Raw genomic sequence first — 20,966 nt, 5'->3', positions numbered from 1 at the left:
ATGTAATTATTAATTACCTGTGACCAATACTTTTTATTGAATAGAGCTTGAACGTATCATAATGTAACTCAAAGCAACTTCCATACGTTGCTATGTTATGTTAACTGTATCTAATTCAACCTAATCTCTTTTCTTTACTGCTGTATTGGACGTGTTATAAAGCTGTTAAACTGATGTTTTCTTTTCTATAAAGGCTGTCAGTAAAAGTGAAAAGCTCCATCACACAAAGGGTCCATTATGGAACTGACTGTGTAGAAGTAATGGATAAATATACAACCACCACTGGGTTAATAGAACAGATCTACCTGCTGGAGGACCTGTTTGATGTGGAAGAGTCTGTGCCTTGTTTCAAAGACGATGTGCAGAGGATGGCAGGGCTTTTTTCAGCCGAAGCTGCTTTTTGTTTTCCTCTATCACAGAGAGATACACAGGAGTTTTTATTTTTTTGACTGCAAAGGCTTAATGTAAGACCATTCTAAAGAAGACATTTCCTATTTCCTGAACTTCCTGATACAAGAATAGTGGGCTGAACAATGGGTCAAGGCCCCTCTAGCCTGTGTGAGTTTGGGCGGTCCCATGTGAAAGGTGACAGTTGTTGTCATTTATCTACAATAGTGGTCCTAGACAGTGACACACAAAGAGCTGATTTAGAGCTTCGAAAGCTAAATAATTTCTGACAGGGTCAGACATTTACAGTAGGACCAAATTCTCTCATTGTGGCTGCAGCTATAAGTCAAGTCTACATACCAAACCAGGGTAATACTGCATGAATACTGGCTGAGGCAACATTGTACTCAACATTGTAAGCAAGTTTTTACAACATAAACGTGATGCTGATCAACGTGGCCTCATGGGAAGAGGGCATGAGGCCACGTTGGAATGACCCCTTAGCGTCATTCCAATGGCTTTCATGTCTATAACGTGAAACAGTCATGTTAATATCAAGGAGACAAAACTACAGTAATGGTCGCAATTAGGTTTAGATAACAAATCTACTCAGGTTTGAGAAAAACAATGATTGTTGGGCTTGAAATACGTATGTAATCTGAATAAAATACTTAAGTAAACAACGTAACAGAATTTTGGAAAATCCGTCACAAAATACTTTTTGGTTTCACACAGAACACGAACACCGGCCTCCTGGGTAAAAGTCCTGTTTGTTTTTCTTCACGCAGAAGCTCACTTTCTATATCTGTTGTATACAAAAAGCTAAATTGATCTAAATAAGGAAAGGAACATCGTGTAAAAAAGTGCAAGATAGGATGTAAGCATCAATCATTCCTTATTTAATTAACTGAGGTCATTCACGAGTTACTGGTGACAGACACTGCTCAAATTTCATCGGCCACAGTCGGAAAGATATCCCATTGCAAATATCATATCAGATATGGGACGGGGCCAACTCCTTATCTCAGCGGCCTGTGAAGACAAAAACAACACAACAGCACTCAGGTGCATTTTTACATTTGTTCAGCTGCAGTCACACGTGTGTAAAGCAAAAATAGAGCATGACCACATTTGAAACCCATTTGTCGTCGCATCTGATTCGTGGCTGCAAACGCCTCCAGTGTAGACAGCGAGCTACTTCAGACGCACTATGCAAAACAACAGGCAGATACATCCTTCTGTAGCCGTCAGTGGCTGGATGCTGAGGCTGACATCCACATCCACCCCTCCCCCCCATCAGCCTATATGTCCCCGTTCTTCTGCAAGCATCTCTATGGAACACGAGGAACAGAGCAACACATTATCTCCTCAAAAGCTTAATTTAATATTCCCACTGTGCCCTTCTGGTGTTTAGAAGAGTGGGAGTTTGCACTAACAAGGGGTGGAGGTTATTGGCTATTGGAAGATGGAAGATGGAAAAAAAGGGTAGATTTTTCCAATATTACCAACTTAATACATCACTGCTTATAGGTACATTTTGGCCAGGGCACATTTGCTTTACCTCATGGTACAAATGGTGAGTGTACAAAAATTGACTTGCACAAAGAGGAACCATAATGTACTTGTGTAGAGTACTGCACCGGTGACAAAAAGTCAAAACTTTATTGGTAAATGGCTGCATTTATAGAAAGCTTTTATACAGAGCACATTACAATTTGCCACCTATTCACACACACACACACACACACACACACACACACACACACACACACACACACACACACACACCAAGAGCAGCGATCATTTAAGCAGACATGACTAGTTTTAAAATGTTAAGACTACTTACTTTTCTTTTAGTTGTTCCCTTCGATGATATCATGGACTGCCCATGATAGACGAGGGTGAGAGTGGACTGAATTTATTGTTGCTTTCAGCACTAAATATGCCAATTTTATGGAAAAACGTTTATTGTTCCTATGCGAGTTGTGACCCAGATGTGAAACGTGCACCCAGGGATGCATAAAAAAGAGATAGTCACTGACACACAGCCAGATAACAATGACAAACTGCAGCTCTCGGTCTGGTATTACAAATATATGTTTGACCATAACAGAGAAGGCTCGCTTTAAAAATCCTTTATGTTTGTTTTGTGTGAAGACAGAGACCTGTACGCTGGTAATCGCTTTGACTTCTTTGAGATTTTAGTCAGCACTGCCATCATTATGACCAAAGGTTTCTGGGTAGGATGGAAATGATGATGCTTTGGGACAACCCTCACCCTGGGGTCTTTGTTCCTGAACAGAACCTTGTACTAATTTCAATACATTCCCCAGGGACCTTCAAATATTCCTCCAGCAGATCTGATTCTTTTATCTGTTTTTTTTTTTTAAAAAGGCCTGAGTCTCAGCAGCTTGTTCCTAAGGGAAGCATGCTTGTGACCAGATGGTTGCCAGTTTGATTCCCCTGAAGAGTTGGTGAAATCACCCTCCTCGCTGAGAATTAACAACTATCACGAAACTGACATTTTCAATAACGGTATCGTTTTTTCCTGCCCTCTAAGGAGTATTGCAATCATAGCAGAACACTTTGAAGAGGGTCCTACGAGGAAAGCAACCGGCCCAACTGGGTATATATACAGTATAGCACAACATTATTTGAATAGACAGGATCCATAAAACAAACGTCTGAAGCATATTTTCATTATTTCCATGTGCAAAACAAACAGCAAGGAAGATTTTTTTCCCACTCACTCAGATTTCCATTCAGTTTGCTTATGCATACATTGGGAGGTTCATGTTTGACATATTGAAATGTGATGACGATCAACATACACAGGAGTGTAACCAGGACTGATGGAGAGTATTTTCAAACAAAGAAACTGGACAGCATTTGTATGTTTCGTCTAGAGGTCCGCCGCACTGTATCCAATCCCCACGCTTCCTTCTGCGATGTTAAAGAGCGTATTCTGTCACATGACATAAGGGATCCAATAATAAAGATGATAAATTAAGACAAAAATTGTCTGGGTAACAGTGTTCGTTTTTACAAGTTGGTGGAAATCTGATAAACTGGGATACTAGAAAAACTAGTGTGAATTCATTTTAAATAAGTCCCCAGGGTAGTGTAAAGCAGTTTCATTAGGTGCTGACTGAATTAACACTCTGAACGACAAAACCTGCTGGTGGGATGGAAAACTATGTTTTCTTGAAACAGCCGCTAAAACTACAGTTTATCAGAGCCACAAGTTGTAAAAAACAAAAAAAAGTGATTATTGTCAGATTTGTATCTTTCTGATGGTCCTTTAACACATCTTGTGTGACAAACGCTTTCATCAGAAAAAGCAACCGAAACTTAGCTTAAAATTGTGATATTTCATCAAAAACATTTTATTCTACATGTCTCATTTACAATTTCGCCCCAAATAAACCGTTTACTCTGAAAAGATCCTGCAAGAAACATACAATGATGGGCTGCTCAGCGCAACTATGAAGCCATGATTGACTCGGCTGAGACCAACGGTCACGTGACAAACATTCTGTGGAACTTCCACTGATCTGCAGTCTGTTGAACACAGAGCATTGAGGAGAGGACAGGAGAGGCTGTAAGTAGAGGTTGTACAAATGTGAATAGCTCAATATATATCTATAGATATATATATCTATATATCTATAGATATATATATTCCATAGAGGTGCAAGACTTATGTATTGCAGTGTAAATCAAGGCCACAGAGAAGAACGTGACAGGAGCGAAAAACACTCTGAAACTGCTTTGGGTTTAGAGGATTAAAGGTTATTCCTCTCAGTTGTTACCGATGACATCCATCGTCGTCTCAATTCACACTAGGGTTGAACAGTGTCAACCCTCATTCAGGACAAAAACATACAAAAGCATTTTGGGTCGTCTGAATTGAGTACAAAACAATCAGAATCAGAGGATGAGCTCGGACTGACCGGTGTTCTTGATAGATAGGGAAATGCGCCAAACATTTTGATGTGGCTAATTGCCGAGGCTCATAGGGAAAGTTTGACGTCATCTGGTTCGCTAGAAATCCCCAGAGCCGTCCCACGGTGGACAGACACGCCATCAATAGGCTGCCATACAGGGTTGTTGATAGAGAGCGGGTCGCAGTGGGGTGACTGTCAACAAGTGTCTTTTTCTGACATGCGAGGCTGAGACCTCAGAGCACTCTGAAAGTAAACTAGATGATAATGAACTTGGCATTCACATTTTTGGCCACACAGATTTTTCGTTAGCATTTCCAGTTTTACATAGTTTTTTGTGTGTGTTACATTTCAGTACTTTTGTAGCTTCTGAGTGAATCTCTGTGGCTTGAAGATTAGTTTTTACTCCTGCATCCCTGTTTGTACTTTCACGTATTTTTCTGTTTTAATGTTTTGCTTTCAGCTGTATAGGAGTCTTGTCAGGTAGCTGTTAATGAAAACCTAACATTTCCTGATTTTGCTGTTTCATAATAACAGCTTGTAAATAAAAAAAGAAAAGGTTATTGTGAACAATGTATAGTAAATAGAATGTCTACTAACACTGCAGGGAGGAAGAGTATGACAGGAAGAAAAGATGGGACTTTTATTGTGAAGAATAAATGAAAATGCATTTATCCACCATTTTATAGCCGTCCCTTTGAATACTAGTCACAGCCATGGTGTCACACACTTTCAAACCACGTCACGCCAACCCAGCACATGTGGATGGAAAAAAAGGGCTTTAATGAACCTCAGCACATGCTAGAAGACCCCTGATGAAATGTATCAAAAAGTGATGTAAATGTCGGGGGCTGAGGTCAGGAACATGGGTGGGCCGACCCAGAGATGGTCGACAAAGATCCATAGTGACCCCTTCTGTCTCGTGACTCACATTCTTGTCCTTACTGTGTTTCAGAGACGGCAATAGGGACTTTGAAAAGGGGAAACAGAGACTTAAATGGGAAGAGTTTTATCACAACTGTTCACATCAGATCAACTAGATAGAAGAAAGTTAAAGACAGACTCGTCCAACATGTTCAGTAAAGTTGCAGTGACTGGAATGCGTGTTTGCTGCCAAAACTCTTAACCTGGCAACTAACAGGTCACCAAAACTCCCCTGTGACTTGGGCTTGGCTCATTTAGAACCACACAGCGTGGATCTAAACAAACACAAACACAAAGATGCAGTAAAGGAATTGTTTCCACTGTGACTCGTGCCAAATAAAATGAAGCGTAGGCGTGATGACACGCTTGGGGGGGGGGGGTCAACCCTCAAATGTCGCTGATGCTGTTAATGAGATTTGGTCACTAGGCCACCAGCTTTCAAACATAAATGATCTGCTGAACTTCACTGTTCAGGGTCATTAATGATGGCAGCACTTGTAATGGGAAAACGCAAAAACTTCCATGTGACTATAGTACCTACTGTGCAGTACTTGCCCTAAATATAGGACTGTGTGTGTGTGTGTGTGTGTGTGTGTGTGTGTGTGTGTGTGTGTGTGTCCTGGGAGTGACCGAGTTGTAAGAGGTGTGTTGACATATTTGATAGTGTAGCATTACCGTCTTCCTGCTCCCACTGTTTGACTGTCAACAGGAATGTTTGGCAAATAGCCACGGGGTTAGTGCAAAAACTTTTGAGAATCCTCTTTGATAATTCATTTAAAAACATAGATCTTATTTGCTTAGTTCTGACAATCATCATGACATCTGGGACAAGGCAATACCACTAAAAAGAATGAATAATATATATTAAGTATATAAAGACAATCACGCTTCATCCACATTAATACATCTTCATTTTAAGACGCATAACTTTTGCTACATTGATGCCAAACTACTCCAGCATTTTTTAACTCCTAAAACGGAGAGGGAAACTCTGGGGTTGTGTTTCAGTCTGGACCAGGTGGCAACCTTCAGTTCTGCCGAGTGAAGTCGATGCGGAAGTGTCTCAAAACTTGCATTCTCTCTACTGACGAGCAGAGAGCAACTTTTTTGGTTGCAAAAAGAAGTCTGGTTGTATAGAAGTCTCTGAGAAAATGACTCTACTTCTCTCTTGATTTATTCCCTCAGTAAACATTGTAAACATGAGTTTATGGTGTCAATCTCTAGTTTCAAGTCTTCTTCAATACAGCATGATGTTCATTTAGTAAATGGTGGCCCATTTAGAATCAAATAGATGTGGAGTATGCTTTAAGGCGGGCTTACTGCGTTTGACAGGTCGCTGCCTCTACTAGAGCCGTATACGGCGTCTCTATGTCACTCCTCCACATTCCAAATATGGTCACTTCAGTTTATCAGTTGCAAAAAAGCGAAGATGGCGACGGACGTAATCCAAGATGACGACAACGAAATTGCGAAATCGAAGCTTCATAACAGCAGTCCACAAACCAATGGGTGACGTCACGATGACTACGTCCAATTCTTATATACAGTCTCTTGTCAGAGAAGGTAGAAATGTCTGTTAAAAAACAATGACGCAGACACCCAAGTTTGATTCAGTTTGATTCAGAAGAATTTGTGTTCTTCCCAAATTCGTCACGCCCCTAACACGTCACCCTGTCTCTGGAAGAAAACAAACAAAATTCGGTGTTTTTTTTAACATTGACAACAAATTACAAGCATTGTTGACCTTGTTGTCTATGCTAGCAGTTGCTGTGCAGTTAAATTATGCATTTTATAATGCTACCACTACCTACATACATGTACAGGAGGCAAGCTATTGTTTGAGCAACAATTACCGTGTTCGATGGCCTTTCCTTTCGTTTAGCTAATGCTTATTTTGTCCTCTGAGGGGGAACGAGTGAGATACGAGTGTTAACTAAATTTCTTGACCCATAATGTGATAAAACTTTTGATTTGTATCAAAAGTATTTTAAGTAAATTTGAAGTGTTTGAGAGATGGAACAAGGCCGTCGGCTACATAGTAAATAGTAGCAGCCTTGTAAATATGTATGAAAAATAAAGTTTGTTTTTTTATCCCATGAGTGTGTGTGTAGGTAAGGTAGAGCAAGATCGTAAGTATCCAACGAGACCTTTTTTTATTTTTTAATGGAAGGACAATACTACAAATTTGCTTCCTGTTTACACCGGCAGACGCATGCCTAGTGTCCGTGAATGGTCGTGTGATATGTGTTTTCAGGCGCTAGACCTTAGATGGAACCGGAATTAACTGTCAACCATAGACAAAGAAGTGAGGACCGGACCTCACATTCCAAAAATGTCTTCGCTCTCTTTCTTGGAAATTCAGTTTGAACACAAACAAGTACAACACAGACTCACAGACAGACACACACACACACACACACACACACACACACACACACACACACACACACACACACACACACACACACACACAGTCTACTTTTATTTCTTCCTAACAGGGTAAACGACTTCATTCCTGACACTGGTGTTTCCGTTTTTTTGGATACAGGTCAGGCTTTTGTTTGTGTAGCCTTCCCTCCTGGCTCCACAGTCTGAAGTGTTTTTGCCCCGACACAGAACGATTTACAAAACCAAACCATTAAACAAAGCCAGTAGCCTATCAGTTACTTTATACAGATTTAAAAAATCTGAATACTTCATTTGAAAAGATCCAGAGGTTGTGTCAACACCACAAAATTGAAAACTAAACCAACAAATAAACAAACAACAAAAAACTCCTTAGAGTTACACTGTATAATATTCTAAGAATAATGAAATGAGTTGTTAAGGTGTCTGCCTCTCCTTCATTGTCAGTGGGAGAGCTTTAAGTGTGGAGTCTGGATGACATCTTACAAGTTACTGAACATTAGAACGTTCACTCACTCATGACTTTCAAAATTCCATGACTTTGACTTTGACAGATCAACTTTGACCTGTAATATTGCTCTGATGTATAAAAGAAGCATCTTTGATGGTTCAGTAAGGAAACTGATGAACAAGAGGACTGGACCAACAGTCAGTATTTTTTTCCTTACTGAGCTGTTGTCTGTTTTTTATCTGGTATTATTTGGCCATATTGCTCCATTAATTCTGCCAACAAGTTTTTCTCAAAGAAGGAGAAATTAGAGCTCCTCTGCCGAATTGTTTTTTGAAATATGTTTTATAGCCTACGTCCTGAAAGCATGCAAATGTATTTATTTATTTTTGATTTGGGTAAGCAAGCATCAAATTGATTAAACTCTTTAATATTGGTTTAAACTTGGATTTACTTAACCAAGATTAGTTTTTACTTGTGGATCCGAGCTCTGCTTAATTTAAAATCTGGATTTACTCATTTTAAACCTAGTTTGGGTAAACTCTGATTAGAACTAATCTTAGATCAAATGAATCTTGCAGGTGCAACCCAGCCTTAAAGAATTTCCATACCTGGGGCGAGGCGAATAAACCACTCAAAAAAGCGAAATGCGAGACGAATATTTAGCATCAAAACTATTCATACCAACAGCGATGTACACTTTGCGACAATTGCAACACTTTTTTAAGTAAAGGTTTGAAAAGATTTACTCAGACAGAGGACCAACTACCGGGATCCTAGTGACCCAAAGCAGCGCCTGGCAGTGTGTCTGAGTTAAAATGTTGTAGAGCCAAAGATGCTCGAAGCTATTTTATTGAGTTTTGTGAGTGATTTTGAGTTCCCTCTGGTGAACAGTTACACAGTGTATATGTCTAGGGCTTTTATTGTGAAAGGTAAGAATGTAAGAAGTGGATCTGGTTGATGCCTTTATTTGCAGTGCAAAAATATAATATTGCATAATATTTGCATTCCGTGCCAGAGTACTCACAACAAAAACAAAAATTCTAAAACACATGTTGATGTGCATATTAATAACACAAAGAAAAGTCCCCAGTGTGTTAAGACCTTTAGTCGAGATGTAACAATAAGAGTTAAGTTACCTGGATCAAGACCATGAGAGCCAAATGTGTAAACAATGGGGGGGAGTGTAGCAGGAAGTGAAAGGGAGATAAGTACATTTCAAGTGAAGGACAGAGAGAAATGTTTGTGTTTGTTTCAAGCACAGTAGTCAATATTTCAAAGAAAGAGCCACAGTATGTGGTAAAATGTCTTAAAATGACTCCAGATTTCATGAGTAGAAAGTCCACTGTCATCCGAGACACAGGAAGCACAACTGAACACTGTCGACTTACTGTAAAGCAGGGAAATATAGTCATGACTGTTATGATGAATGCCTTATTATAAATGAATAAAAGCCACAAGCAGCTTTACTCCTCTTATGTCAACAGTCATTGTTGTGTTTTTTTCTTATTATTCCTTTGAAAACATAACAATATTAGTTTACTGATTACTTGGTATCAAAAGTAATTAGTTACATTACTTGTTTTATTACTATATTACTTTTGCAACCGTTTACATACAGACTGGTCGGTTATAACTCAATAATAGTGGTGTAACGGTCGGTGAATTAATTACACAGTTTAGCCATCACAGTGTGAAATAAAGTTTTACTGGATTGTTTACACTGACTTGTAGAGCAGTTGCTATAACAAAGTATAACAAATAAAACAATCTTTATCTGCCAATATGGATCATCAATAATCTGCAATTGTTATCAGGGGCAAAAATGGGTGATCGGGGATCTCTAAAAGTTTTATTTGCCTCTTTTCTTTTGTGCTGATCTAATCCCTGACTCTGATCCGTGATATGATCCGAACCCTGCGTTTTATGATCCGTTGCAATCAGCGTTTTTATAAAGAAGACATCTTGTGCTTGACACTTATTAATCAAGTTTCAATTGAGGGTGTAACTCTTGCTTTTGCACCTTTTATAGAACGTTAAACAGGGGTCTATCTTTTCCTCTTCCTCAGGGCAAAAAACCTGGGCAAAAGAGTAGCGGCTTTGTCACTTAAAGGAGAATAGCGCTGGTCCATCAAGTGTGCCTGAGCAGCCGGAGTTGTTGCTAACGTCTGGGCTAACCCCCTTCACTTCAATTAGCAGGTGGCTAGCAATCAACCCCTGCATGCACAACCCTGTCGGTTAACGGTTAACGATCGGTTAACATGGGTCGGCTATCGATCAGAAAAAAATAAATAATCTAAATTAGCATACCTAATAATTCTTGTTACTGGGGAGAGTTACATTACAGTCAACACTGTTAGAGCAGCGCCGGGCCAGCTGATTGGCCCCATTGTTAAAAATGCAACACGAAATGCGTAAATCAAAGCAAGGACAATACAAAGGCACTCAGAACTACAGAAGGGTACTTCAGCTAGAGAGGACAAAACATTAGAGATGTAACATGTGTCACCACACTCTGCAGGTGTGTGTGTAACAGAACAGCCCTCTGTGACTGTGATTAAGCGTCACGACTCTGTTCAACTGTGTCAGAAACAAGCTGAGGAGTGCAAGAGTGTTTGATTGCTGAGGAGCTGCCGCTAACTGACCTGACAGCGTAAAGGAACCTCCCAAGAGGACGAACGCATGCATATCGTCGCTCACGTCTACGCAGACAGACACACCAAACACCAAACAAGAGCGATGTGTGCGTGTTGCGATCGCATGCAAACTTTTGCGTGATAAACATCTGCCAATTGACAGAACAAACCACATTTCTGGAAAAGGATGTACGAAGATAACACAAGTGCTGTTTGCTACATGCTGGGGAAACAAAACCCCAAGTCACTCTGTGTTAGTCATTTTGCTTAGGTAACAACTTGCCCTTGAGCAAAACTCAACACTCAACACCCCCCCTGTAGCCGTGTAGTCATGCTGTAGTCTGAACTGACTGACAGTTTAATGTGAGCACAGATTCACACCCATGCCCGCCACACACACACACACACACACACACACACACACACACACACACTGAGCAGCCTTTAAGAAGTGATAAGGTTGATTGACAGTTGCTCTGTCGCTGGCATGTGGCCCCGCTGTTTTATCTAATGAGGAAGTGAGGTCGCTCAGCGGCGCTCAGCGGCGCCAGATGTGATCTCAGCTCGTTGATAGTGGAGCACTGTGACTGCAGGGTGAAGCAGGAGATACTACATCTTGTTTTTCTGTCCTAACTACTTCTCACGTGTCTGACGTGTCTTTTATGTTCATAAGTTGCTCAGGTTAGAATCATCAAATTGATGGTAAGATTTATCTGAGTACATTTACTCAAGTACTGTACTTAATTTAAAAGGTACTGTACAGTTAGCTGTCTCTATTTTGCAGCGTACATGTGCATTCATAAAGATGCAACGTATAAGTGCTGTGTGACCGCAGTTCTGCTCCCAATGAATGAAGACATCCAGCTATTTTAAAATAACACTTTTTTTTATTTTTGACTGAGTTTTAGTTTTCCCCTTTCGTTTTTTCCTTCATTATCTCTTGTTATGTATTTCTATTTATTCTGTATAAACCCACTCTTTCTGTACAGTTGCAGTTAAAGATCGGACCATATTTGTCCCCTGTGGATTGTATTATACTATTTGAAGAATTAGATTTTAGTGCTGGAAGCTTAGGATTGTTTCCCACGTGTGTGATCCAAATAACGTTGCAACGTTAGGTCCAAAGGTCGCTGTTAAGGCCAAAAGCCAACATTTAATGAAACAAAGTAGATGTAATCACTTCCAAAATTCACAACTTTTTTTTATCTAATGTAATATTCTGCTTCAATCCAGATTTGTTGGTGTTTTTCGAAAACAACATTTTCACTGGAGTGAAAAAACTTGCTCTTGAAGGGAGGCATGCACTGACGAGTTATATTCATTTAAACGTTGATATAATAAAAGAAGACTAGCCCATTTAATCTGATGAATCACTTTATTCAAATTGAGGACTTTGTGTTTTTGTTTTTTTTAAGGTGACGACATCTTAAATTATGTGGACAGACATTCAAAGCTTCATTCAAAAACCTTAATAGGAGCTTTGAATGTAAAAATAAATGACATTGGGTTCAGCCCAGTTGGGATTCATCTTATCAACATGGGTGTTTCCCCCAACATTTGACAATAACAATATTTGACAAGGTCACTGTATAAATAACCTTACTTAGCCCTTGTGTGTGTGTTTGCTTGCTCACGTTTGTCTATAAGACTGGATCAGCACTGTCACAAAGTCACTGTTGCATACCAGTGTCACACTATCACAGGCTGAAGCCGTTTCCTTCACAGGTCTTTAAACTGTTTTTGTTCTGAGGTTTGAACTCTGAGGTCTCATACAGGGATTTCTAGCCAGGAAGTCAACACTCCCTCAGTGTACCTGCCTTTTTCTTTGGAAATGGGCTACCCTGCTTCATAGTAGGAGCCGCCCAGTACAATCACAGTCTCTTTTAAAGCCCTTGATCATGGACCGGGGAAACGCAGGGCTAATTTTTCCCAACACCCATGTCTGCAGGGTTGAGCCATCACGGTAGTCTGATCCAACTATTGTTATGCACCGTCCTCAGATCTATTCGTCAGCTTTGTACTCTGACATGCCATGACATGTGTGATGTACATTCATGGTCGTCAACATCAGATTATCATTTTTACAATGAAGAGGAATTCTGATTCCCTGAACTAGTGTGTATAAATAGTTATTTTACCGAAATACGTAAAAGCTACAACATCCTGTTGGCTCCTCTGGCAGAAAAAAAACTTCACAGTTTCTGAAATCTATCGATCTAAGAGCAGCGGAATGAAAAGAAGCTGAAGAATACATAAACTCTTTGATTGAAAGCATATGTGTACTCATGTCGACCATATTCAAAAATATTGAGGCGGTCCAAGATGTATAAACAGGAGGTGTTCTCAGGGTGGAAAGTGAGAAGTTGAGGAGTGAAACAGAAACTGAGCTCCCATCCTGCTCTCTCTCACTCTCTACTGTACATGCATATACTCAGGTCATGTTTATATGAAGGCTTACATAAAGCTGATCATATGTCACGGTCTCTTTTTTTGCACTCCATATGCAAGATCCCTGAGTGCCTGTCTAGCGTGTCAGCATATTCTGTGTTATCATACCAGATGTTAGAAAGTCTTTGTGCAAATGTCACCCAGATGAACGACTGCTGCTTCACTGTACCTGTTGCATAAAGTCTTCATGTCTGTGCCTCTTTCTTCCATTTCCACTGTATATCCTTCCATCGAGGCAGAAGCCAATATATGAGAAGAAAAGGGTTCGACCGTATGTGTTGACGGTGTGTTCATTCCAGGCAGTTTTGAGGGGTTTGTTTTCACTGCAAGTGGGATTCCATTCACTTCAAATAACCAAACCGAACGCCTAAAAACTGCAGGTCTAAGTTCTGTTGGCAAGAAACCGAAGTGCATATACGTAAATGAAATGTAGGGCACAGCAAATAAATACAGGAAATGAGCCAGAAACATTTCTACCTCTGCATGCCTGAGCAGTATGAGCACTGGAGAATGTGAATTACTGCACAACGAGCATTGTGCTTAGTTAAGGTTTTAACAGCAGTCACTACAAACTCATGCTACGCGTTGCTCAAACGTTTTAACTTAAGGCTTTCCAAAGGCATCTAAAACTATCAGCGAAATGTGTACAAAAAATGATGCTCAAGACACAGTTCCATTTCTTGGGTTTGAATAATTCAGCTTTTATAAGGAGCTGAGGCCAACTTATACAGAGATATCATACTGTCAGACAATAGTAAGACACAGGCATGGCATTGTGGGTGGGCCTAAGAACTTAACTTAACTTTTATTTGTAATTATTAAAATGATAATAGAAGTACACAATAAAGACAACTAAAATCTTTCTATGCTATTACTGTTACTTTTTCAAAAAAAAGTAACATTTATTATGCTACTGTCATGTTTTCAGTCTGGACCAATCACATCAGGCCACTGACGTGATGTCACAGTACAGTACACAGTACAGTACAGTTGTTTTGGTGTTTAATTATAAGGCATCATCATTTAGCAGCCTCTCACTCTTTGTCTCTCTCTCTTGCAGATGTACAGACCGGAGTAAACGGACGGCCTCTCGGCTCCAGGGTGGTGAAGCTCTGTAAAGCCATTCCTGTGTTTTAGAGCGAGTATCCCAGAGGGGTTGTGTGTTTCATCAGGACCTTGGGACACACGCACACGCACACGCACGCACACACACACACACACACACACACACACACATTGATGTCCAGCCTCTCCTTATTACAGTAGCCCTGGCAGACCTCTAATCTCTAAAAGATTGATGAGGTCCTGTTAAAGCGCAGGAGGCCTGGCACAGCGTCGATAAGGCAGCTTTCATTTCAGCACATTCTACCCCTCGCTCCCTCCTTTCTTCTCCTCTTCTCCTCCGTGCTGAGGGATGCCGGACCTGGCTTTGAAGCGTGAAGGAGGATTATGATACGCCAAGGCCCCTGGGAGAGAAGGACAGTGTTTTAAAAAAAAAAAAGAGAACCATGAAATGCCCCGAAAATGACAGCTCTGTTTTCTTCTGTTGCTCCATGTCGGAAAGCCGAGTGGTAGCCGAGCAGGACGCCAGAGTTGGCATGTCACTGTCAAACTGCTGGAGCTGGAATAAAGTGAAACTACAGAGGGACAGTCAGAGCTGAGAGTTGCTAAACACACATCACACACCTACGCACGCACACACACGCACACACTCACACACACTCACACACACCCAAAGCGTTCCACACAGGACAATGTGCAACATCTCGTTCTGTGATGTGGACAGTAAGGTGGACCAGTTCTTCCAGCCAACGCTCTACATCATAGTCATCGTTCTGGGTCTGCCCACGAACTGCATGGCCCTGTGGGCTGCCTACATGCAGGTGAGGACGACACACACACACACACACACACACACACACACACACACACACACACACACACACCTACACACACACATTGAGTGTACTTTTATTTTTGGTACTCTATTTACGCACTGAGGACAGTCCATCGTGGTTTACAGTTGAGGGCTCAGTCACCTTCATTTGGCGAGTGCTAAGCTAGCCCACCCGTGTGTAAAAAAATATTTTCTGTTCATGCACAATGGCATTTAGTTGACGTTGTGAAACGATTGGTGAGGTTTAGACAACAAAACTACTTGGTTAAGGTTAGAGAAAATTGAATAGTTTGTGTTAAAATGATGACGTAACAACGTAATATACCAATGTAACTAGCATAAATAAATAACAGTCCTTGGCAGGCTTCCCTCCGTAACGTTGTGTAACAAGCAGAAACTCGTCTTTCAGTTTAGGGTTCACACGGGACACAAACAGTGGTCTCCTGGGTGAAAGTGCTGCGTCTGTTTGACCCATCCATGACCGCTCCACATGCTGCATTTCTTGCTCTGCACACTGCTCGTTATAATACTTCACTTGCAGATTTAACACAGGGGCAGCTTAAAGCTGTGGGCTGGTTGCTCATTAAACAACGTGCTGTTTTCTGAAAATTACAGAAGGCGAGTTGTGGAATGTGTTATGTAGCTAATTACTTCTTTAATTAAAATAATAAATAACACGATTTTCACTGTGTAATAGCAGTTTTTCCAAGTAACATGTCTGACATTACTTGCCACATTCACGTCAACAGAGCACTGGGGCTTGTTTCCCCATACAGAATAAAACCTTTCCAGTGTTTCCCACAGACCGTCAGTTTACTTTGGCAGCAGCGGACAGAATTGTTATTGACTTTTCATTCAAGCAAGTTCACTAGCTCATAAAAGTGAGGACATTTTAACATTCTGTTTCACTTCCATCTCAGAATCAGGGCGACTCCTCCAACTTTCAACTCCAACTTTCTGAATTCAGGTTGAGCCCTGGCCCAAGCACAGCATGACTCGAAGGAGCACAGGTGCGCTCTGGCCTAGGTGCGCTATGGTTAGTGTAGTTCCCCAAACACATTCCGCTGCGTTGCTGAGAGCCACCAGCTTTGGGAATGACAATGCCTGAACTGAATCCAAAACACGGACATTACTTGACGCGCTGTTTATTTACCACGGCAGTTCTGTCTAAATATTAAAATTGTAATATCAATACTGCATGTGAAACAGACCATTCTCCTCATAGGTGGATTTCAATTCATGTGCTGACAAATCATATTAGAAAAGCCTAATGGAAGCCGTACAGTGGACAAGTTCAACTGCTGCTACCGAAAAAATGATTTCCCTTCCTCTCACTTACAAGCACTTGTTGTGGTCTATTACCAAGTGCACTTATCTGTTTTTTAAGGCATGGAATATGTTCGTCTGTACAAGACACTAAACAACAATAATACATACAGACACATTGACATTCAGGAAACCAAATGATTTGCAGCTGATACAAAATACACACGTTATTTGCATTTTATTGTCATTTTCAAAAGGTTTGCATACAAAGAAAACACAAACACTGTTTGTCTCATATTTTCACTGGTTGTTTAACCTGTATACAAAAGTACAGAAGCTGAACAAAACACTCTCATCCCTCTCTATCATTGCACCATCATTTTGATCCATTTGATCCTTTAAATTTAAATTGTCATATCTCTCTCCCATCTCTCACTCCTGCCTCCCAAACCCTTTCTCCATCGTCTTTCCATCCTTGCCGTCATCACATTCCTCCATCCAGGTACGGCAACGCAATGAGCTCGGCATCTACCTGATCAACCTGTCAGTGGCTGACCTCCTCTACATCACCACTCTTCCTCTGTGGATCGACTACTTCCTGCAGCACGATGACTGGATCCACGGTCAGGAGAGCTGCAAGCTGTTCGGCTTCATCTTCTATACTAATATCTACGTCAGCATCGCCTTCCTCTGCTGTATATCACTGGACAGGTACCTGGCCGTGGCTTATCCTCTGCGCTTTGCCAAGGTTCGACGAATCAAAACAGGTATGTTCGGATGGGATGGGCTTTTGATAATGTAACCTAAAACTAACTCTAATGCTTGGTTAAAGAGGTGAAAAGTCATGCAATGTCATTAGCAACTCTGATGGAGGAATCTACAATGAAACATTTAGTGGGAGGAAAAGCAACTAAAGTTCCAATAAAACAAGAGTCAGCACTTTCAGTACATACAGGGTACTGTATTTATAAAGACGTGTATCCTCATGGAGAACATTTTTGTCCAAAGCAGAGGGTATTCAGGCCTGTTTGTTGAAATGAATGATTACATAGGTTGGTAGCTACATGGACTCACTCAATCAATTGAAAGTTGCGGACTTTCCAAGAACACCCTATTTTCTTTCAATACAGTAAAACCTTATTCACAGAGGCTACAGGATTGGAAATTACTGCAAAGTCGAGTATTTCTCATTCCTTTATTTTTCTCTTCTGGACTTCCTGCAGCTGTCCTGGTCAGCGCCATGGTGTGGATAATTGAGATCGTGGCCAACTCTGCGCCCCTCTTCCACGATGAGCTCTTCCAGGATCGCTTCAACCACACCTTCTGCTTTGAGAAGTATCCCATGCAGGACTGGGTGGCAGGGATGAACCTCTACAGGACATTTCTGGGCTTCCTCGCCCCTTGGACAGCCATGCTCGTGGCCTACCGTGGGATCTTGGCGGCGGTGCGCTGCAACGTCTCGACAGAGCGCGAGGAAAAGGCCAAAATTCAGCGTCTGGCACTAAGTCTCATCCTGATCGTTTTGCTCTGCTTCGGACCCTACCACATCCTCCTCCTGGTGCGGAGCATCATGTTTCTAAGGAAGCCATGTGACTGTGGCTCAGAGGAGAACTTGTTTGCAGCGTACCATGTATCGTTGGCTCTGACGAGCCTCAACTGCGTCGCCGATCCCATCTTGTACTGTTTCGTCAACGAGGGGGCTCGTCACGACGTTGGCCGAGCCCTCTCAGCTTTACTTTCAGCAGCTTGCAAAAGGGGCTCCTCTTCCTCACCATCGCACGGCGACATGCTCAACACCGGTTCGGTGACTGTGGATACGCCACTGTCAGCAAAGAAGCAGTCTTGTGTGTACGCTGATGGAGCCAAGACAAGCAGCTACAAGACAGAACTGGTGGCTCTGAAGGAGGAGTGTCTACAGATGACCATCCTCGGTGTCAGGAAGTGACTTCAACCTGAAATAAACTAGACAAAATCTGTCTGTAGCCACGGTAGCAGCCCGTGAGATTGAGATGCTTACAAACCACAAAGCAAAGTTGTTGGGTGAACTACTTGGCTACTGTTCAGTCTTCACCACTAGTGGGGCAAAAAATGTGGCCTGAGGGTGACACTTGAGGACAGGTCACGTTGTAAATCAAAAAGGGAGTATCTGTTGTATAGCAACCGTTTCAGCACACCTGACAGACAGCTTGTCGGGCTTAGTTCTTTGTTGCGAATTTGGCATAACGTTCATGACTTCAAGCTGTAGTTTGTCAGCCTCTGCACAGCCGCACCGCATGCTAATGTTAGCATGTTAACATGCTGTATTATCATTAATCCCAGAGTGCAACTGAGGCTGACGAGGAGTCAGTCGTTAGCCTTAGAGGTATCCTCAGGAAGTGTTGGATCAGAGGAAATTTTGACCTGCCGGTGGCGATATACGTAAAAGTCGGGGGATCACCAAAGTCCTCAGGATTCAGCCTCAGCGGACCACAAATGTCTCTACCAAATGTCATCCCAATCCGTCCGGTAGATTTTTTTCAGTCTGGACCAAAGTGTTGGACCAACAGATCAAAAGGCCAACTGACGTCCCTACAGTCATCCCACCAGTGCGGCTAATGAGGATCTTATCAAACACAGCTTGGACAACTACCCAGTGTGTCAGGAATAATCCACAATGCCTAGGAAGACGTTCTTGAATACTAAAGTGGAATTATTTAAACCCTCCACATTCTGCATGGCTGAGTATTGTTAGTGGTCTGAGAGGAGACGCACTTTAAATTCAGACTACATGGAAACCGAACTGGACAGAGGGCAGATGTAAGAGATTGGGATTTGACACACAAATGCACCATTTGAGATTGTGGAAGAAGAGTAGAAGGGTTAAAAAAAAGAGAATGTAGATTACTGGTCAATAAAACGTAGTGAAGCCTTATGAAGTACCTCAGCTTCTAAACTGTGATAGCAAGAAGTCTTATAGTAGAAGTGTCTCTTACGTTATGTGAGCAATGTTTTTTTCTCTTTACATTTTTACAGGCAGCGAAATGAATCAGAACTCCAAGATGACAGAAAATTCTCAACCAAAGCTTTCATTCAGCTTGGTTTGAAAGTCAAATATATCAGTTATTACAACCACATTATGTTGCGAGCCCTGTAGAGCAGAAAAACAGCCTTAACTGAAACTGTGTTGCCTGAAAACCATCTCTCAACCTCATTGAAACCGAACTACATCTTTGGGCTTCGGTAAATGCTGCCCATGGTTGACCTGATACTGTTTACATTCCTTTAACTTTGAACTTATCTGTCCCAAACTTCCTCAATGATTTACAGCACACTGTCTTTTCTTTCTTGTCACACAAATCGCACAACAAAGTTTTCAGATCTTCGTTCTCCCTAGAGGAAGGATTTGGACATTCAGTTTTGATTCAAGTGATACTCCTAGGGAAATAGATCAAGAGAAACTTCTCTGTAAAGTCAAAAGTGGGATGAGGAAATTAAGAAATACTTCATCCGCTGCCATAGTTTGCCATATATTGACAAAAAAAAAAATTGTTCATGTGTATTTACCATGATTTGGCGTGACACTGACTTAAGAGATCTTCCTTTTCCTAGTTGGCAGCTTGTTTTTACAGTAAATCCCACACATAGTGACCAAACCTTTTCTTTTCTTTTTTGGCACTCAACCATTGGGATCCCCTAAACTTAATGGCTGCTACATAAAGAAAGTGTCATTGCAGACTGGATACGGCCGTCAGAGCGAAAGGCATCTTCAAAATCAAGTTCAGTTGATCTTCAGTTCAAGCTCTCTCCATTTCTTTTTTTTGTAGCATTTTTTGCAAATCTGTGGTAATGACATTTCAACAAATTGTCTGTTTACATACAGAATGTCCTGCTTTATGTTCACACATATATATAACAGCGACATACAAACTTTCCTTGTGTGGAGTATTATGGCTGAAATAACTCCCTGCCCACACAGTGGTTTCATGGGGATTGACAACAAGTGTTCATGTTGCAGTTCCAGTGCCCATCAACTCACTTTGTAAGGGTTAGAAATGTTTTGGAAAGCGACTTGGTGATCCCCAGCAACACCTCCTTCTTTAATGTTGTCTTGGCATGAAAGCACTCCTCTACTCAGCGCAATGATGTTAAGGCGGCGGGGATTTTTTTGTACACTTTCAGCTTGGCGTCGCCCAAAACGCTGCCGTGTACCATTGCTTTTGTTGTGCATCCGCATGTCAGTCTGAGAGCGGAGGCACCAGGCTTCAAAATGTATATTTGTGCATCGACAATGTCAGTGAGAAATAAATTATGCATATGAAAACCTTTGTGTCTTTCTGCGGTTGTTTGTTTGGTCTTTTTAAGTGGAAATGAATTGATGAATTCAGTTATGATAACACTGGACCGTTGCTGAAATTGCTCGAACCTAAAAATGTTATGACCTCTGTGAAAAAAAAGTCAGACAGATGATCAAAGTTTAGCCAAACTCATTTAGAAGAGACAAAGGCAAAATGTAAAATGATTAACCAAACTGTGACCCTTGACGTCCCGATCACAGATGCACTATGGATGTGCTTACTTTGAGTTTTACCAAATAAAGTGGATGGATAATCTGGTTTAACTACTGCGAACAA

The 20,966-nt window shown here is 41.3% G+C and overlaps 1 protein-coding gene across 2 annotated transcripts in view; it reads left to right on the top strand.

Annotated features, from left to right (window-relative positions):
* gpr4 (G protein-coupled receptor 4) overlaps window positions 1-20,643 on the top strand; it is a 44,691-nt gene extending 24,048 nt beyond the window's left edge. For both annotated transcript variants that reach the window (XM_068713200.1, XM_068713207.1), the window contains exons 2-4: window positions 14,254-15,076; window positions 16,859-17,123; window positions 17,580-20,643. In XM_068713200.1, coding sequence (XP_068569301.1) covers window positions 14,948-15,076; window positions 16,859-17,123; window positions 17,580-18,301 — 1,116 coding nt within the window. In that variant the 5' untranslated portion in view covers window positions 14,254-14,947 and the 3' untranslated portion in view covers window positions 18,302-20,643. The remainder of the gene's footprint in view (window positions 1-14,253; window positions 15,077-16,858; window positions 17,124-17,579) is intronic.
* Window positions 20,644-20,966: the final 323 nt, after the last annotated feature.

Source organism: Cebidichthys violaceus, unplaced genomic scaffold (assembly GCF_023349555.1).
Source record: "Cebidichthys violaceus isolate CVI_PGR_0920_01 unplaced genomic scaffold, fCebVio1.0.p SCAF_1, whole genome shotgun sequence".
Lineage (NCBI taxonomy): Eukaryota > Metazoa > Chordata > Actinopteri > Perciformes > Stichaeidae > Cebidichthys > Cebidichthys violaceus.
This window is presented reverse-complemented; position numbering and strand designations above follow the sequence as displayed.